This window comes from Chelonus insularis, unplaced genomic scaffold (assembly GCF_013357705.1).
Source record: "Chelonus insularis isolate UGA/USDA-ARS -01 unplaced genomic scaffold, ASM1335770v1 contig_94_pilon, whole genome shotgun sequence".
NCBI classification, from domain to species: domain Eukaryota; kingdom Metazoa; phylum Arthropoda; class Insecta; order Hymenoptera; family Braconidae; genus Chelonus; species Chelonus insularis.
Genome location: NW_023276783.1, coordinates 4,250,474 through 4,266,868, shown reverse-complemented (window position 1 = coordinate 4,266,868; position 16,395 = coordinate 4,250,474). Strand labels below are relative to the sequence as shown.

The following is a 16,395-nucleotide window of genomic DNA, read 5'->3' as shown; positions in this document are numbered from 1 at the left end:
ACATGTACTCTAGAATGCATTCTTCAATATATCTCTAAAACATATTCACGTATGTAGAAAAATTTTTATTTCTTTATAAATTACAATATAATTTAAAATAAATTAAAAACATCTACTCAAATGAAAATATCCATATGCATAACTATTAAATATTAACATAATTAATTTATTCATTTATTTGATTTATTTGAATCATGTATTGGCATTTATCACATTTGTTCATTAGTCTATTTCAAATTGAGGAATACATTCATTCAAAAAAATTACGTTGTTACTAATAATGACACTGTAAGATTTAGTGTTTTAATATGACGTCACTCATTTGATTAACATTGTCTCGATTTTAAAACGTTTTTAAATGTTTTAAAATCGAAATGATGTTAATCAAATGAGTGACGTCATATTAAAACACTTTTAATGTTTTAAAATAAAACACTAAATTTTACAGTGAATGTGTAGTAATTTGACCAAAATATCACTAACTAAAGTTTGAAACCAATTAAAGAAATGATACGAATAAAAAGTATCCATAATATCGTAATTACAATTTAATAAAGATCATTTTTGATAAGCCCCGTGAATTTTGATTAAGTGGGTTAGTAAAAATTATTGAAGTGAAAAAAAAAATAAAGTGATACAACTGAATTGCAACCGGTATGGACCATTGGACGTTGAATAACACTATTTCTTTCATAAACACAATATGCAAGATAATGAAATAATTACGATAACGATCTCTATTCGAAAGAACCATAAAAAGTAAATTAAATAGACATAAATTTGAATGTTTTAGTGTTCGTGTAAATAATAATGGTATAAGATGATTATTTTATAATTTTGATTCAAATTTAAATAATATATTATTGTTTATTAAAGATCTTGAATTTTAAAAACAATTAGTTATGAACAATTACACTAAAAGATCTTTTAAAATAATATATAGTTGAGTTAAAGATTTTTAAATATAAACTAGTTAAAACTTTGTTAATTTCATTTTTCGCAAAAATTGACTGAAATAAATATTAAGTTATGCACTTTTTATGTAATAGTTTAATTAATTTAAAATACTATTTTAAAATTTTATTCACTTTTAAAATTTTTTATTGATTATTTAAAACAAAAATATTCCAATAATTTTAAATTCAATCATCTATAAATTTATTTATATCTATTTTATTTATTTATTAGTGTTGGATTAATAAAGTTTACATATATTTTCATTAAATGTATCTAATTGATTTCAAATAAATATCGAAGAGATTTTTCAATTAAAATATAAAATACTTTCTCACAAATATTGAAATTTTTTTTTTTTAATTACAGAAATGAAATAAAAAAAAAACTAGTAAAAAGACATATATCATTACTGTAAATAAATTAATGCTGCTTAATTATTTTTATTTATCATTGAATTAATCTACAGCATGAAAAAAGCTTTATGATCAGCCTCATTATCCCAGAAATAATGTATTTTCAAATAATGAAGTAAATGCGGAAAAAAAGCTCGTGGAAAGCTTGACGGAAAAATAGATGACGTACTGGTAGGTACTCATTATTAGCCACGAGTTTGCTCTTGTCTCACCCCTAAGGCTGAGTAAACAGTTTGATTTATGTGGACCGGTACCCCTGATAAGGGTAGCAGGAAACTAAACCACGGGGGTCAGAGGAGCAAAGTGAGGCTGTTGGCCAGGGTGTATTGCTGCGCTCAGCAATAGCACGTATACACAAACCTTCTCTTAGTGATATATGTGGTATGTGTACTTTCATATAGGTAACTACTCAGTCCATTGTCTGTACGAACAGTTATTACACGACTCTATCCTCTCTGCTCCAGGTCTCAGCGGGTAGACATTTAGTGTCACACGATAGGAAAAAAAATAAACGGAAAAAGAGTACCTCCGGAGAGGTAAGGGTACGAGAGAGGAAAAAAAAATAAATGAAAAATAAATTGAAGAAATCACGATAGCGCCCGTGTTCATTGACCTGTTATCAAGAGGGAGAACAAACTATGGAATCGGTTATCCAGAAAGCTTCCACTCAATTATAGCACCGTTTACTAATGCCGCACTGAATAAGTTCAATTAATCGAGAAAACTGCAGTCACGATGGCATTGTCAACATTTTTATTGTTCAATTTTTTGCTATGTACTTAGTTATATATAAATATACCGTTTTATTCTTAGTATTTATATAAGCAATAACAACGATATAAATTTCATAAATTTGAATAAAATTATAATTTAATATAAAGATAAAAATGGAGACTATAAACAATATATGTATATATATATTAAGATGACAAGTGTAATATATTTGGTGCTTTATAAAAATCTTTAATATCAACTGTGATTTATACTACAGTAATTAAATCATTCACAATTTTTCTGTAAGTTATTTAATTAACAGAAAATATCAAATATTCATAAAATTAAAAATAAAACCACTCATTAACCATATTACGATTTTATCATAACTGATGGTACAAATTCAATTTTTTTATCTAAAAAAATTTATAGTTTTATCATTTTTATGCTCAAGTGAGAATGTAAATATGAACTGTGTTGGTTACAAAAAAAATAATTAATGGGTTTATTCAATAGTTATAAATGAACATCAGATTAAGATTTTTAACTTCCTATTTGAGAGTTACCGTAATGAGTTAGATTTATATATCCACATTTTAAAATCCTTATAATCCAAACCAAAAAATATATTTTTATCATGAAATTTATAAAATTCTAATAATGACTACCTCAAAAATAATTTTAAATGCGTAGGACGTCGGAAAATATGAATATGATGAAAATTTTTATATAAATTGATCAATAAACTAAAAAATAGTTAGCTTTATGCACAGGCTATACTTATTCATGCTTGTCGAGTAAGAGGGTATCTGTTTTCCGATTTAAATTCGTAATTGAGTTTGCATTGTACGCAAGCAGACAACTCACAATACTACTCTTGGATGCGCGATCGTATTACTTTATGCAAATCTATTCGAATATGAACACAGTCCCATTGATAGTGTACGACAAACTTTAGAGAAAATTCTCGAAAACTAGGGGATTTAATTATTTGTCAATCCAAATACTTGAAAGCTTGATGATTTAGGTGCTGCTGGTAATTGTGTCCAATTCAACTACACTTAAAAAATTGTATTATTATGTATTTTATACAGCATCTTTACATTCTTGCTTCTTATTTTCATTTAAGTTAAATATATTCCACATAGGAAGACAATATACATCAGGATAATATTAATAAAAGAGAAGGTCTAAATTGAAAAGATCAGACTTCATCATACTTCATAGCGAGCAGTCATTAGATAAAAATAAGGGTGAGAACACAAAGATGATTACTCTTATTAAAATGAAGGATAATAAATGACTCTGAGAAAATTAAAAAAATGAGTGTTCAAAAAATCCTTCTTATGTTTAAAATGATAAACACTTTTTTGGTGATTTAATTGTTTCTAACAGCTTAAAAGCATGTCTTTATGTATCATCTAAAGTTAGAATTAAATCTACCCAAGATAGAGGTACTCTTTAAAATTACAATTATAAGCATGAGACAAATGCTACATGATCTGATTAGCAATGAACAGAATCCAAGTATTCCCAATTGAGATTTTAGTGTCGATCTTCTGCAGCTGCAGTGCAGTAGGACAAAAAAAAGCTTAACAAAACAGACAACAAAATGCAGTAGAAATCATTTAAATCAATGACATTCCTATGTTTCAAAAAATAATTGTTAAAAATCATTGTGAAATAGAGAATATTATCTAACTTATTTCGAGTGAATAGATTGATAGAGATCTTTGAAGACTGTTTAGGCAATCAAGTATGCACTTTGCAATATGTGGTATTTTCTGAACAGTTAACACCACGTTCATTATATATCACAGAATCGGGGACAACAACAAAGAAGACCGAAATCTACAGATAAAAGAGCAAGTCTGCAAACAAAAAGTTACCCTTTAGATGAGTAAAGATGTACTTTCATTCATCGAACGGATAAAAGAGTTGGCTACAAGCTACGGAATATCATCTTAACGACGAGTTCAATGCATACCAATTTCACTTAAAGACAAAACGCAACTGTAATACAAAAACTGGCAATTGTAGGATGAATCGTCTAGCGTGATAAAAGATCTTCATCTGCTTGATAATAATCAGAATGGTTTAGAGATTGAAATACAGAACAGAACACACGAAGATGAAAGAAGGTCCTATATCCGTTATGGAAAAGTTGGAGTTGGTATTTGTAAATATTAATTAATATCAAGAAAACGACTTGAGAACTAGCATGAATGAAGATGTTTCAGTCCAGTGTGAAAGGAAGTCAGAAAATGGATTAATTACTCAAAGCTCAAGACCAAGAGTATTACTAAACTTAATGTAAATCAAAAAGGAGTTTGATCTAGTTTTTAGTGTGAGCGAAAAGCTCAAGATCGATGTAATGCAGTAGGTACATGATGTATGTACCTATTACTTCCAATTGTTATGATATTACTGGATTAAAAAATATTAACAATGTAATAAAACTGTTCTAAATCAATTTTTATTCCAGAAGTTAATTTGTTAATAAGCTTTTTAATTCAACGTCAGAACTGCAATACTTGTTGCAAAGTTAAATTAATTGTACAAAACAGGAAAGTGCAAATGACGCGCACAAACTTAATTCCAGCATACATTAAAAAAATAAAACAGATCAAGTAAATGTTTATTATAATTATAAAATGTATAATAACAATATTTTATAAAAATATTCATGTTCAGTATTTAAATTGTCACTCAACATGATTTTTTATCTTTTATTTAATAATTTTAATGAAGTAAATAATATACTTGATAGATTTTTTTTTTACTGTATAGAAACAGCGAAGTTTTAATTATCATCAAAGTATTTCAATGCTTATATTTTTGGTGTAATTAAAATAATTTCAATGAATAAAATAATCTTTTAAAATGTCCAATTAGCTGAACGGTAGATTTTTCTCTCTATTTCATATGTCTGAATCAGTTGTAGAGAACAAAAAATTAATAATCGTTCTCTTTGTAAATGATTTTATGAAGAAAGAAAGCGAAGAATATTAGTTAGTTAGTTTATTCAAAAAAAAAAAAATTTTCAGAACGATTTGTTTCAAAAAAATATATTTATCTTCCAAGCTATTGAAAATGATATTTCATTTAATTAAAAATAAAATGGATTTAAAAAATTTAGTTAAAATATGAAATAATGTCTTTTTATGCACTACAAATTCAAGATTTCTTGAATATCTTAAAATACTTTAAAAAATATTAAATATTACATGTCCATGAACAATTTATAGAATTTAAAATATTGTAAAGTGTGTATTTTAACTCGAATGGATTTACAATGTTATTAATATAAAAATAATTTTTAAATAAAAAAAACGAAAAAAATGTGTGAATTAAAAAATTAATTAAGCTAAATGAAAAAAATAAAGTTTATAGATGTATGTTTTACTTTAAAATAATAATTAGATGCTAGAATGTAAGAAAAAACAATTATTTTTGATTTCTTTATATGTGTATACATTTAATTAGATAATGTAATTAAATCTAAAACGATACCAAAATCAAAAATCAAACTGAAATATATATTCAATTTCGAAAAGATGAGGTCTTAAATAAGGTCTTTAAATAAGGTACTTAAAGTAAAGTAAGGTATTTAAAAAAATATACACTAAAAAAATTAGTAATTATGTCAATTAAGAGTTGTAATGTGTGATTCTGTTTTTTTTCGTTATCAAAGTTTAATTAATTTTTTAGAAGTTCAAAACTATGACAAGTATCTTTCAAAACTGTTGTAAAGTAATGAATTTTACATTCCAAATTAATCAAATTATCTTCAAGTAACTTCTTAGAAAAGTGATCCGTGATTTTAAGGTTTCGTTTGAACCCTTTTGTGTTCGCCTGAAGATAATCAGCAGAGGGCATGTCACTGACTTCTAAACTATCAGATCTATCGACCCAGAATTAAATGTGTAAACCAACAACTCCGGTTTGTTAACACATCAAAAAACGTTCAAAAATTTCTAGTTTTATTATTACTAATAATATACCATTATAGAAATGTTTAACAGGAAGAGAATTATTCTCTTGGAAATTATGAATAAATATTAAGTTAATATTAGTGATTGTTCACTAATATCAACTTCTTAAATCATACCACTGAGAATTAGTCAAATTTCACTGTAAATTTAACAGAATTAATTTTTGTTATAAAATCTGTAGAATTGTAATTGATTGAATTAATAAATGAAATTGATTTAATTAGTATAGCACTGTAGTAACTTTTGCAGTCGTTAGTTAGTGATAATTAAAATAAATAAAAGTAATTCATCTACATTACCAAAAACACAATTGTTATTTCCAAGCAATATTCAAATCGTGTTATAAACTCCAAAATATTTATAAAATGTAGAAAAATTAAAACTGGGAGAAAAAATGTTCTCAAAAATTCATCTAAAATTGTGGTATTTAAATTAAAACTCTATAAAATAAAAACAGTTTAAATAATAGTTCAAATCTCCAATCATTAAATGGGCATAAAAAGAAATGGCAGGAATAAAAAGAATGATCATTTATTTTAGTGGCAACAGTATGGATTCTATTTTATTCAAAAATCAGTATGCAAATTGCTAATGATTCAGTAAAATTCAAGTTTAATGAAAAATTCTGTTAACTAATCTATTGTAAGGAAGTTATTTTATGATTCGAAACCATTACTTTATTTTGTTAAAGGACATTTTTTTTACTTTTGTAGTACTATTCCAAGTTCATAAAACCTTTAACTAAGAAAAATACAATACAAAAAGTGTTTTTAACGTGCAAATGATAATTAATACGCAAATAAAAATAACGTATGCATCAATTTTTATAGTCTCACAAGAAAAAACCTTATATGAGAAACCACCTGCCTGAAGAGATTACCGTATTAGTGCATTTGAGTACAAAAAACATTGACAAGTCCATTATATTCACTTTTTTCGCTGAAACATGTTCTGATGTATAACAATATTGGTAAATTTTATTTTTAAAAATATTATCCGCTTTATAAATTTATGAATTTTTTTTAAAACTGGGTCACAAAATTTTTGAAGTTGTTAATAATACGAAGTTTATACTTTTCTATTTAAGTTATATCTTTAGAAAGATTTTCAAACTTTAGTATATAATAACGAACTACTTGTCTCTTTGTATTTACTCCGATGAGATAAATTTAAATTTCATCAGAAATGAATGGTATCAAACTTTTTGAATCTTGTTTGGTGGTAACGAGTCGATTTTTTGCCATAAAGTTGCATTTTATTTGACACAAGGATCCTTCCTAACTAACCTCAGACTGAATATACTATATCCTATAAAAAATACCATAAAAACCTTTATTTATAGATTTTTTATAGGCTTTTATATAAGATTTTTATATGATCCTTAACACAGAAATTTTTCGACTGGTCATTGTTTCAATAGAGAAAGTAATTGAATTGTTACTATAACTGAAAATATCGTTCCCTAATAGTATCTTTATTAGAGTTTCGGTATTTAAAAGTATTATTTAATTGTTTAAAATAAAAACAATAAATCAAAAAATAAGACATGGAAATGATAATAGTCTACTTTTAATGTTTTATAAAAAAAATGATACACAGTCACTGAGATTAGATGAAAAAGTGCAGAGCCATAATAATAGAAAATCATAATTTTAGAATATGATATCGGATATCAAGACTACATTGTTCCAGTTGGGATGGAACATCCGGTATTCTGAGTTACATAAAGCCCATGGCTTGTTAGGCTTCTATTCCATGTATTCAGGAAGAGCATAATCCTATTTCTCACCTTCATTGTACCTACACTAACTCGGTCGAATGCAAAATGTAGTATTTGCTTTTGCACTGGGGAATTCACAACATACCTAGCATGCCTTACAAGGCCGCTCGAAGAGAATACCAAAAGTATATTATGTATAGAATTCAAAGTAAAAAAAATTTAACTATTTATTCACTCTAATTGCCTAGCGAATTTTAAATAATTTCATTAAAATTACTCAAGATTATCATAAAAAGTTGTATTGAGATATTCTACAAGTTAAATTTGAAAGTTAACTTTACTTTTCAATGTTGAGTCTTCGGTTAACTATCAAATATATTCAATAGCAATGACTACTTCTGAAAAAAAAATATTCTTACATCTTTGAATTTTACGTAACTCATATATATTCAATGAGATCAATTGAGATGTGGAATAAATTTTCGTTATTTTTACTCTGTTGAATGTCAACGTCTATTTTTCTTAAATCGATAAAATTTAATTATTCAAAAACACTCATTTTCTATCTCTCAATCAAAGTTATCTAATGATAAGTTGATTAATAAATAGACATCTGTCAACTTTTTTCAATAACATGAAACCACTGATTGACAGTAAATTGTTCAAGTGAATATTATTAAAAAAAATTCCAAGATGATATAACATGCATTTTAACTTTTAAAATAAATGATATTAAGATTAATGTTTAATTAACAATAACTTACTGGGAGTAAATATAAAAAAAAGGTTGCTGAACACAAGGAACAGATCCACGTGGAATCGATGACCGTGAGCCACACGAACATTTCGTTTAATTTTTTTTAAATTAATGTCCAGTTTTATATATTTTCGTGACATTATAGCAAAGTATGAAACACTTGACTAACCCTTTTGGCCTAAATTTACAGTGAAGCGATAACTTAAAAACAGTAATCACTATCACTGTAAAATCACCCCTAATATCATCCCCGATTGTCGGGTCTTACTTTCGACCTTTCACAAAGAGCGCCAACCAAAGACTGCCGTTTTACTGGCGATCTAATGCTCTGCTCGCATGCGCTCACCGTTTCTCGGAGTTTTTCAGTAACCCCTCCAAAGAGCTTACAAGTTCAAGCATAACGAGTACTGCATGACAAGACGTAACCATCTACTCTACTTACTTCTTACAAAAATCTAAAATATTTTTTTAGACTATTGTTATCCAAAGCATTCAAGGAAATTTCTCATCTTACAAATAATTGAATTGCAACGTATAAACATTTCTATAGAAAATACACTTGTTGAGACTAGACTAAGTCGGATTTTGAAGTTGTAGTTGTACTTTTGTAGTTTGTTTAACTTGAAAATCAACACAAAAGTTATACCTTCTAATGAAACACTTCATATGTCAAGACCCAACTAGTTGAAGCATGAAACATACTTCCGCTCTGCTATCTCAGACTGAACCCATACACTAACTTACCTTTGAAAAGCTTCTGTATTTTTGCAACGAAATCAACTTTAGTTACTTTGGATTTATCATATAATTATTAGTATACGATATTCATCACACAACTTTATAAATAATAAGTTTATTTCAATTACTTTAATTAATAAATTATTTTCGTTTCTTTGGCGCATACTCTAGGCCACGTATATAATTTTTGTTAATCCGATATTTTTCTGTAAAATAGTATTAATAACATATATTAATAATATGTAAAATAGTACTAAATATTTTATAACTAAAATTTGTGTTTCATACCAGTTAATAATTTATAGACATAAAGAACTTGATTTCCTTGAACTAATACACTTGGTGACTTTTTACCAGGTACATCAGTAATTGTTGCACTAGCACCAATCCCTTGACACTCTTTACTAAATTCATTGAGTTTTATGCCAAATACTTCTAGATTATTTACCAATGTAACCTAAACAAATATAATTGAATAAATGCAGCTGAAATCTTTTTAAAAATCTAATACAATGTATTTTCTTTATCCAATTTTAACTTACTTTTTTCTTATTTGCACGAGTACTAACAGTTATATCAATAGGTTCCAATCTTCCTGTATGTAACAATGTTGTACCAGCCACTGTAATCTGATGTGTATGAGTCATTCGTCCAATAAATTTATTTATTCCATCTTCTATCGTTAAAGTTATCACACTTTCTTTTGTGCGTAATATTCCAGCAAGCTGAGGATTTATTTTCAATGTTCTGAAAAATATATTTCATTTTTAATTCTTCAGCTTTTTTAAATTTATTAATTAATAAATATATATTTAATGTAATAATTATTTACTTTCCATCCTGCAAATTTTCCGTTTTAATATACTCCATTAAACATTTACGTATATCTGTTTTTTTCATAATATCTCCTTTTCTGTAATTATTTTATCAGATAATTTTAACTTTGAACACAACTGTTTTGAAAGAATATTAGGTTGAAAGACTACAGTAAAATTATCGTCATAACTCACTCATATCCAAACTTGGAAAGTATTGGCAACACATCAGCAGTAACTTTATAACATTCAGAAACAACAGGTGCGGCAGATGGATTATCTAGATCCGATGATTCTGATACTTCATTGATAACTAAGTCTTTTAACAATGGATGGTCAGACTAAAAAATTTTGATAATTAAAAATAATTGTATACAAAACGATATTTTACTTGCATATTGATAGATTTATATTTTACTGAACGTATTTAATCAATTGTTAATAAATCTAGTTAATGGAAATATTGTTGATAAAATCCAACATACCTGAATATAAATTATACTTTCAACTCCTTTAAGAATAGTAGTATCAATAACACCTTTTGCTTTCATACTTGCCAAGAATACTGATAATTTTTTAAAACTAGATTTTTTAATATCAATAGTTTGATTAGAAGGACATGCAACTAATAAATGATTTTTAAAAAAATTTGAGCTAAGAAGTGGTAGTTCACTTTTCTTTATCCCTTTACAGGCTTTAAGTAAACAATATTCTAATAATCTATCCATCTCCTTCACTGGATCATCTAGTGGTTCATTTAAAGTTACATCAGTATATAAATCAATATTATTTTCCTATAAAAACCATAAAAATTCCATTTAATTCTCACTATCGATTAATTTTAATTTTTACGCTAATTTTTCTCTGTATTTGCATACTTGTGGTGTTGCATTAGGTTCATCATTATCGTTATCAGTCTCCATCGTCAAATCATTTAACATTTGAGTGGCACTATCAGTTAACTCCTCATTATTAGGAGAATTTTCAGGTTCATCTATTAATAAATCATCATCTTTAGTAGCAATAATCTCTGTTACAGGAGATTCTGGATTTAACTGTGGCCTTTTTAATGGTTTTCCTAACTGACAAATCGAATCACCAATAATGTGTAATATGTCAACACATTTGCCACGACCGCCAGCCATGTACATATCTTCAGAGGAATGTGCTGTTACCCCTACTGCTATTGCAGCCTGGTTAAACAAAGTTAATAATAATAAAATGAAATTTAAACCAAATTTGTGGCATTAGAGATATCAAAATGATTAAATAAATATTTTATGGATATTTGAAGACTTTTATTTATTTATTTATTTAATAAATCTAATTGAAAATAAAAGAAATCAATAACCCCAATTATAATAGTTAATATGAACGATAGTTTAATAAATATGAATAAAAATTGTATACCTTATTTTTTTCAGTAATCACAGCAACAGGAGTATTTTTAGCTAATTTCCCGTAAGAATGTAGTGTTGGTGGACCATCTAATATGATCCCTGGAAGCATTAAACTAGCCCCATTAACTAATTTAGCAATTACTGCTTCATGAGTTTTGAATGAATATAACAAATCTGGATATTGCCAAAGAGTATAAATAGTAGGATATAATAATGGTGCAGTCTGATCAAATTGGAAGAACATTGGAACTTTAGAAACACAATACAATTTGCATGTTTCACCACTATACGCCACAATTTTTATTAAGGATAGCGCTTCTTTTTTTGGTATTAATTGTTGCACTTGATTATCAGTTAATACGGGATATGCTGCAAGTATATCTTCGTACAATTTTTTCCTAAAATTAATTCATTTATTCTTTTTAAAAGCAATCCAATATTTATTAATATTTGAAAACATAACCTTAAACATGTGATATTGTCATATCTACCTTTCAGTTCCTTTAAGTTGATTATTTGATTTTATTTTTAATGGTTTAAGAAACATTATTGTCGTTTTATTAACAATGAACTATAAACAAACTATAAATCAATGTTACAGTGATCAGAAAAATTGTTTTTATTGTACTCTTGTACACACACTGTTTTCAGTCAAAAACTAGTCGATAAAAAACACACATCAATAAGGCGAAAGTGACATCAAGGGTAAAGTTTGACTATAAACGCATTACATATCATTATCTGTGTAGATAAAACACGCATTTTGATGATCTTTGCCGAAATAAATAGAAAAAGCCTGACATAAATTCCTTTCCAAACAGTTTTCAGGTTCTCTTTTTGAGCAGGTACAATTTAGCCACCTGTTTAGAAAAATGAGTCACTTAAAAAAAAAGATGTACGAGATAAACAGGGGAATTACTTTTAGAGTGATTACTATTCAAAAAACAATGTTGTTATAAATTTATTTATTTATTTTTAAAATATCAAGTGCACCTACATTGAATAATGTCAATGTTAGAAAACCATCGGCTGATAACATTGCAAGCAATATTATCTGATCTGCCCAAAATCAGCTGTCATGTCGACTAATCAGCTGACAAAAACAAAGTAAAAACTTGTTGTTATTTAATGTAATAATTTTATTACAAAATGTCTATTTTATGAAATAATAGCTATAACTATGGATTCATCAACAAATAATGGTCAAGTTGATTCAGTAAGTGTTTACATTAAAATCATCAATTATTGTGAATAATCAAAAAATACTAATTTTATTATTGTTTTACTGTGTTATTATTGCATTTAATGTTTGAATAATAAATTTTAGGAAAAAGAACCAGCGTCTATTGGACAAGATTCTTCATCAAAACTTGATTCTAAAGAAGAACTCGAAGAGCGTTGTAATAAAGTAAGTCTTTCATGTTTAATAATTATTATAAATATAAATCATTAGATGCTTTGGAATTAAAGCGTTAATTCAATTTAGAAATGAAAAATAATATAAAAAACGTTAAAAATTAGTATAATAAACATTTGTTTTCATTATGTTTAAAAAGAAGATAAAAATTTTTATCTGATACATACTTATTAATAATTTTATAGCTCAAAAGATATGCCCTGACATTGAAGAAAAAAGTATACGATTTAACTGAAGAATTAAAAACTTCTGAAGCAGAGAAGATTAAATTGATTGCAGAAAAAGAAAATTTTCAGAAAAAAATATCACAAGCATCTGATAATCTTAAACAATTGCAGGTTACTATCATGAAATCACTATTTTTATTTATTTATAAGGAATTTAATACCCATATTTATAGTTTCATTTATTTTTATTAACAGGCAATACAATTAGAATATGATAAACTTCAAGATGATCTTGATAAACAGAAAAATGAAAATAAAAAATTAACAAAGAATTTAGAAATGCTCATAGTAAACAATACATCTCTCAAACAAACGAATTATGAGTTAAAAGATACTATAGCTAGTTTGAACTTGGATTTAGAAAACCGTAATAAAGAGCTTTCTGAATTAAAAAATATTTTGAAAAAGAAAAATAGTCTTATGAAAAAATTAGAAGACGAACAAAAAGCTACTAAAGTTATTTGTGATCAAAAGGAAAAAGACTATGAAACAATGAAAGTTAAGTTGGAGTCAGAAATTCAATCTCATAAAGCTACACAAGCAAAATTAGATGCAGCCAAACAGGAGTGTTCAAGTAATAACGTTATCCTTTTAGAAGTAGATAATTATGAAGTAAGTAATGATGATTCAAAATATATGTATTTCTATATATGTTTCAATAATAATTAATTTTTTTTTCTTTCAATAATATCCAATCTTATGGTATAGAAAAGTATACAAGATTTGAAATCGAAATTAAATGATGAATCTACAAAATGTAAAACACTAGAAAATACTATTGAAGAACATGTTCAGAGAATTTCAAGTTTAGAATTTCAGCTATCAGAACTAAAAGATTCTCTTTTCTTGAAAACGAATCAGTTGACAATACTTGGTGAAAAAAATGAATCATTAAAAGTTGAATTAAATGATTTACGACAAGAAATTACCCAAACATCTCATGAAAAACAAAGTTTGTTAGATGCTATCGAAGCTATGAAAAAAAATATGGATAAATTATCTAATGAATCTACTACCTCTGTTGCTGAGAAAAATAAACTCGTTGATGATATGGAGTTACAGAATAAAATGCATCTCCAACAAGTATTTTTCATTAATACATACGCTCATTAATATACTAATAGTTTACCAATCAAATTCATTAAACAGATTAATTGCATTAATCTGATTGGTTAACTATAAGTATAAAATCGATTATTTATTAATTATTTCCAATAATTCATGTAATTTATTTATTATAGATTGAACAATTGAAAATGGAAATATCGAGGCTAAATAGTATAATTTCAAGTACAAATGAAGAAATAACCACTCTAAAAACTGAATATGAAGGGTATAAACTCCGGGCACAGAGTGTTCTAAGAACAAAACAAAGCCAAAGTAAAGATTCTGGATTGAATGGTAAAAATATAATTGAAATTGAAGGAGAACTAAATCATTTACGTTCACACTCAACACAGCTGCAGGAGAAACTCGATATTTCTTGGTAGTAGATTTTGATATTACACCATTTATTTTTTAATATATAATCAATTTTTTTAATATACTTATTAATTTTTATACTCCAATAGTCAAGAGATAAAAACATTAATCAGTGAAGTCACGCTAATCAAAGAGCAGCGAGATTTCGCACAAGAAAATGCAAAAGATCTTGGAAAAAAATTAGCTACACTCAATCAAGATTATTTAAGTTTAAAAGATAAATGTCGAACACAAGTAACAATTATTAATCAATTAAAAGAACAAATGGAATCATCAGAAGAAATGTTAAAAGAGAATTTTACTGTATGTATTGAAACTAATTTGATGAAAGATATTTTGAATGGTAGTCGAAACTTGTTTGTAACAACAAAAACTTAAATTCTCTTATCAGGTTCAGCTGGCATCGATAGAACATAAATATCAACAAGAAATATCAAGTCTACACGATGAAATTGAACGGTTAACGTCAACAACAGTTTCAGGAAATATAAAAAATCTATCAGAAAAACAGTCAGAATATAAATTTGAAAATGATAATCAAATTCGAAATGATATTTATTTACTTAAAAGAGAGGATGGTGAGGTAATTATCACGATAAATCTTGTTTTTGTTCAACCTCAACTCATTTTCTTTGTGAAAACAATCCTAAAATTTATTTACCTATAATTTACAATTCTATCAAGTAAATCAAAAATATAAAGATAATTATTATTAGAAAAATTTGAAAATGAGCTTAAATTATTTATTCATATTTAGGGTTCAGAAAGTGTAGATTCCTACAACGGTGCGAATGTGAATGTAGAAAAAAATCAAAAAAGTACACTTATACCTTTGGATGAATTATTAAATTCATCAGATGATCTGACCAAATTTAATACCCCAGTTTTACCGGCCAAAGTTGACCGACATGAACTAGAGGTTGCCGAACGACGTATTAAACATTTAACAACATTACTTGCTGATGCCGAAAGAGATGTTGCAAAATTGAATCAGATGAATCAATTATTAAAAGAAGATATTCGACGACAACAACGCAGTGTTGAAAGAGAACATCATGCTAATAATTTTGAATATTTAAAGAACGTGGTTTTGAAAGTAAATTGTTTTCTTTTTCATTTCTTTTATTCAACACTAATTGGCGCCAATATTATTTTAATCGTATTTACAAATTTATAGTTCATAATTTTGAAAAATGGTGATGAACGGAGTCGACTCATTCCAGTACTTAATACAATTCTTAAACTTAGCCCTGAGGAAACACAACAATTGAATCAAGTAGCAGGAAGTATGTGTTTAAATTTAGACTATTTATTTTTAATATTTTATTATTGACATATGGTAATTAAATTTGTAAAAATAATATTTAATTTAGCATATATTATCACAATGTTTATAGCATCTACATTAATTTTACGTAATTAATCTGTATTTTTCTATCTTTTTTACTTATTATTATTCAAATTATTAATAATTTAATTAATTGTATTTCGTGTCAGTAACAGGACGTGGTTGGTTACCTTCAATTTCAATACCAGGATGGAGTCACGAGTGAAAGTTTATATCTTATGAATGAGGAAGATTATTTCCAAAGTATTAAATATACTTTTTATAGTTTTCCAGAATGATTGCAATATATTTTTTACGATAAAAATAAATATTTTGGAAGACAAAAGTTGTATTGTTTAAAAAAAAACCTAAAACAACCATGAATAAATTCTGAATCTATAGGTATCATAAATAGATAATCACCATTAATTAT

The 16,395-nt window shown here is 26.4% G+C and overlaps 3 protein-coding genes across 6 annotated transcripts in view; 1 reads left to right on the top strand and 2 right to left on the bottom strand.

The window, feature by feature from the left end:
• Nucleotides 1-9,207, bottom strand: part of LOC118072781 (Down syndrome cell adhesion molecule-like protein Dscam2) — a 109,680-nt gene extending 100,473 nt beyond the window's left edge. For all 3 annotated transcript variants that reach the window (XM_035092889.1, XM_035092890.1, XM_035092891.1), the window contains exon 1: nt 8,564-9,207. In XM_035092889.1, coding sequence (XP_034948780.1) covers nt 8,564-8,696 — 133 coding nt within the window. In that variant the 5' untranslated portion in view covers nt 8,697-9,207. The remainder of the gene's footprint in view (nt 1-8,563) is intronic.
• Nucleotides 9,208-9,342: 135 nt separating this feature from the next.
• eIF2D (eukaryotic translation initiation factor 2D) lies at nt 9,343-12,605 on the bottom strand. Of its 2 annotated transcripts, XM_035092895.1 has the most exons (10): nt 12,507-12,605; nt 12,001-12,369; nt 11,520-11,907; nt 10,988-11,302; nt 10,595-10,903; nt 10,305-10,450; nt 10,127-10,207; nt 9,837-10,041; nt 9,583-9,751; nt 9,343-9,500 (listed from the first exon to the last, which is right to left on the bottom strand). In XM_035092895.1, exons 2-10 carry the CDS (start codon nt 12,054-12,056, stop codon nt 9,436-9,438), a joined length of 1,734 nt encoding a protein of 577 aa, XP_034948786.1. In that variant the 5' UTR covers nt 12,057-12,369; nt 12,507-12,605; the 3' UTR covers nt 9,343-9,435. The 2 variants fall into 2 exon arrangements, with proteins under 2 accessions (XP_034948786.1, XP_034948785.1); XM_035092894.1 differs by lacking the exon at nt 12,507-12,605 and having other exon boundaries at nt 12,001-12,466.
• On the top strand, nt 12,563-16,308 carry LOC118072783 (GRIP and coiled-coil domain-containing protein 2-like). The gene is made up of 11 exons (XM_035092893.1): nt 12,563-12,725; nt 12,837-12,917; nt 13,112-13,264; nt 13,349-13,765; nt 13,862-14,236; nt 14,395-14,639; nt 14,725-14,938; nt 15,027-15,218; nt 15,393-15,731; nt 15,813-15,921; nt 16,133-16,308. Exons 1-11 carry the CDS (start codon nt 12,690-12,692, stop codon nt 16,186-16,188), a joined length of 2,217 nt encoding a protein of 738 aa, XP_034948784.1. The 5' UTR covers nt 12,563-12,689; the 3' UTR covers nt 16,189-16,308.
• The last annotated feature ends 87 nt before the right edge of the window (nt 16,309-16,395 follow it).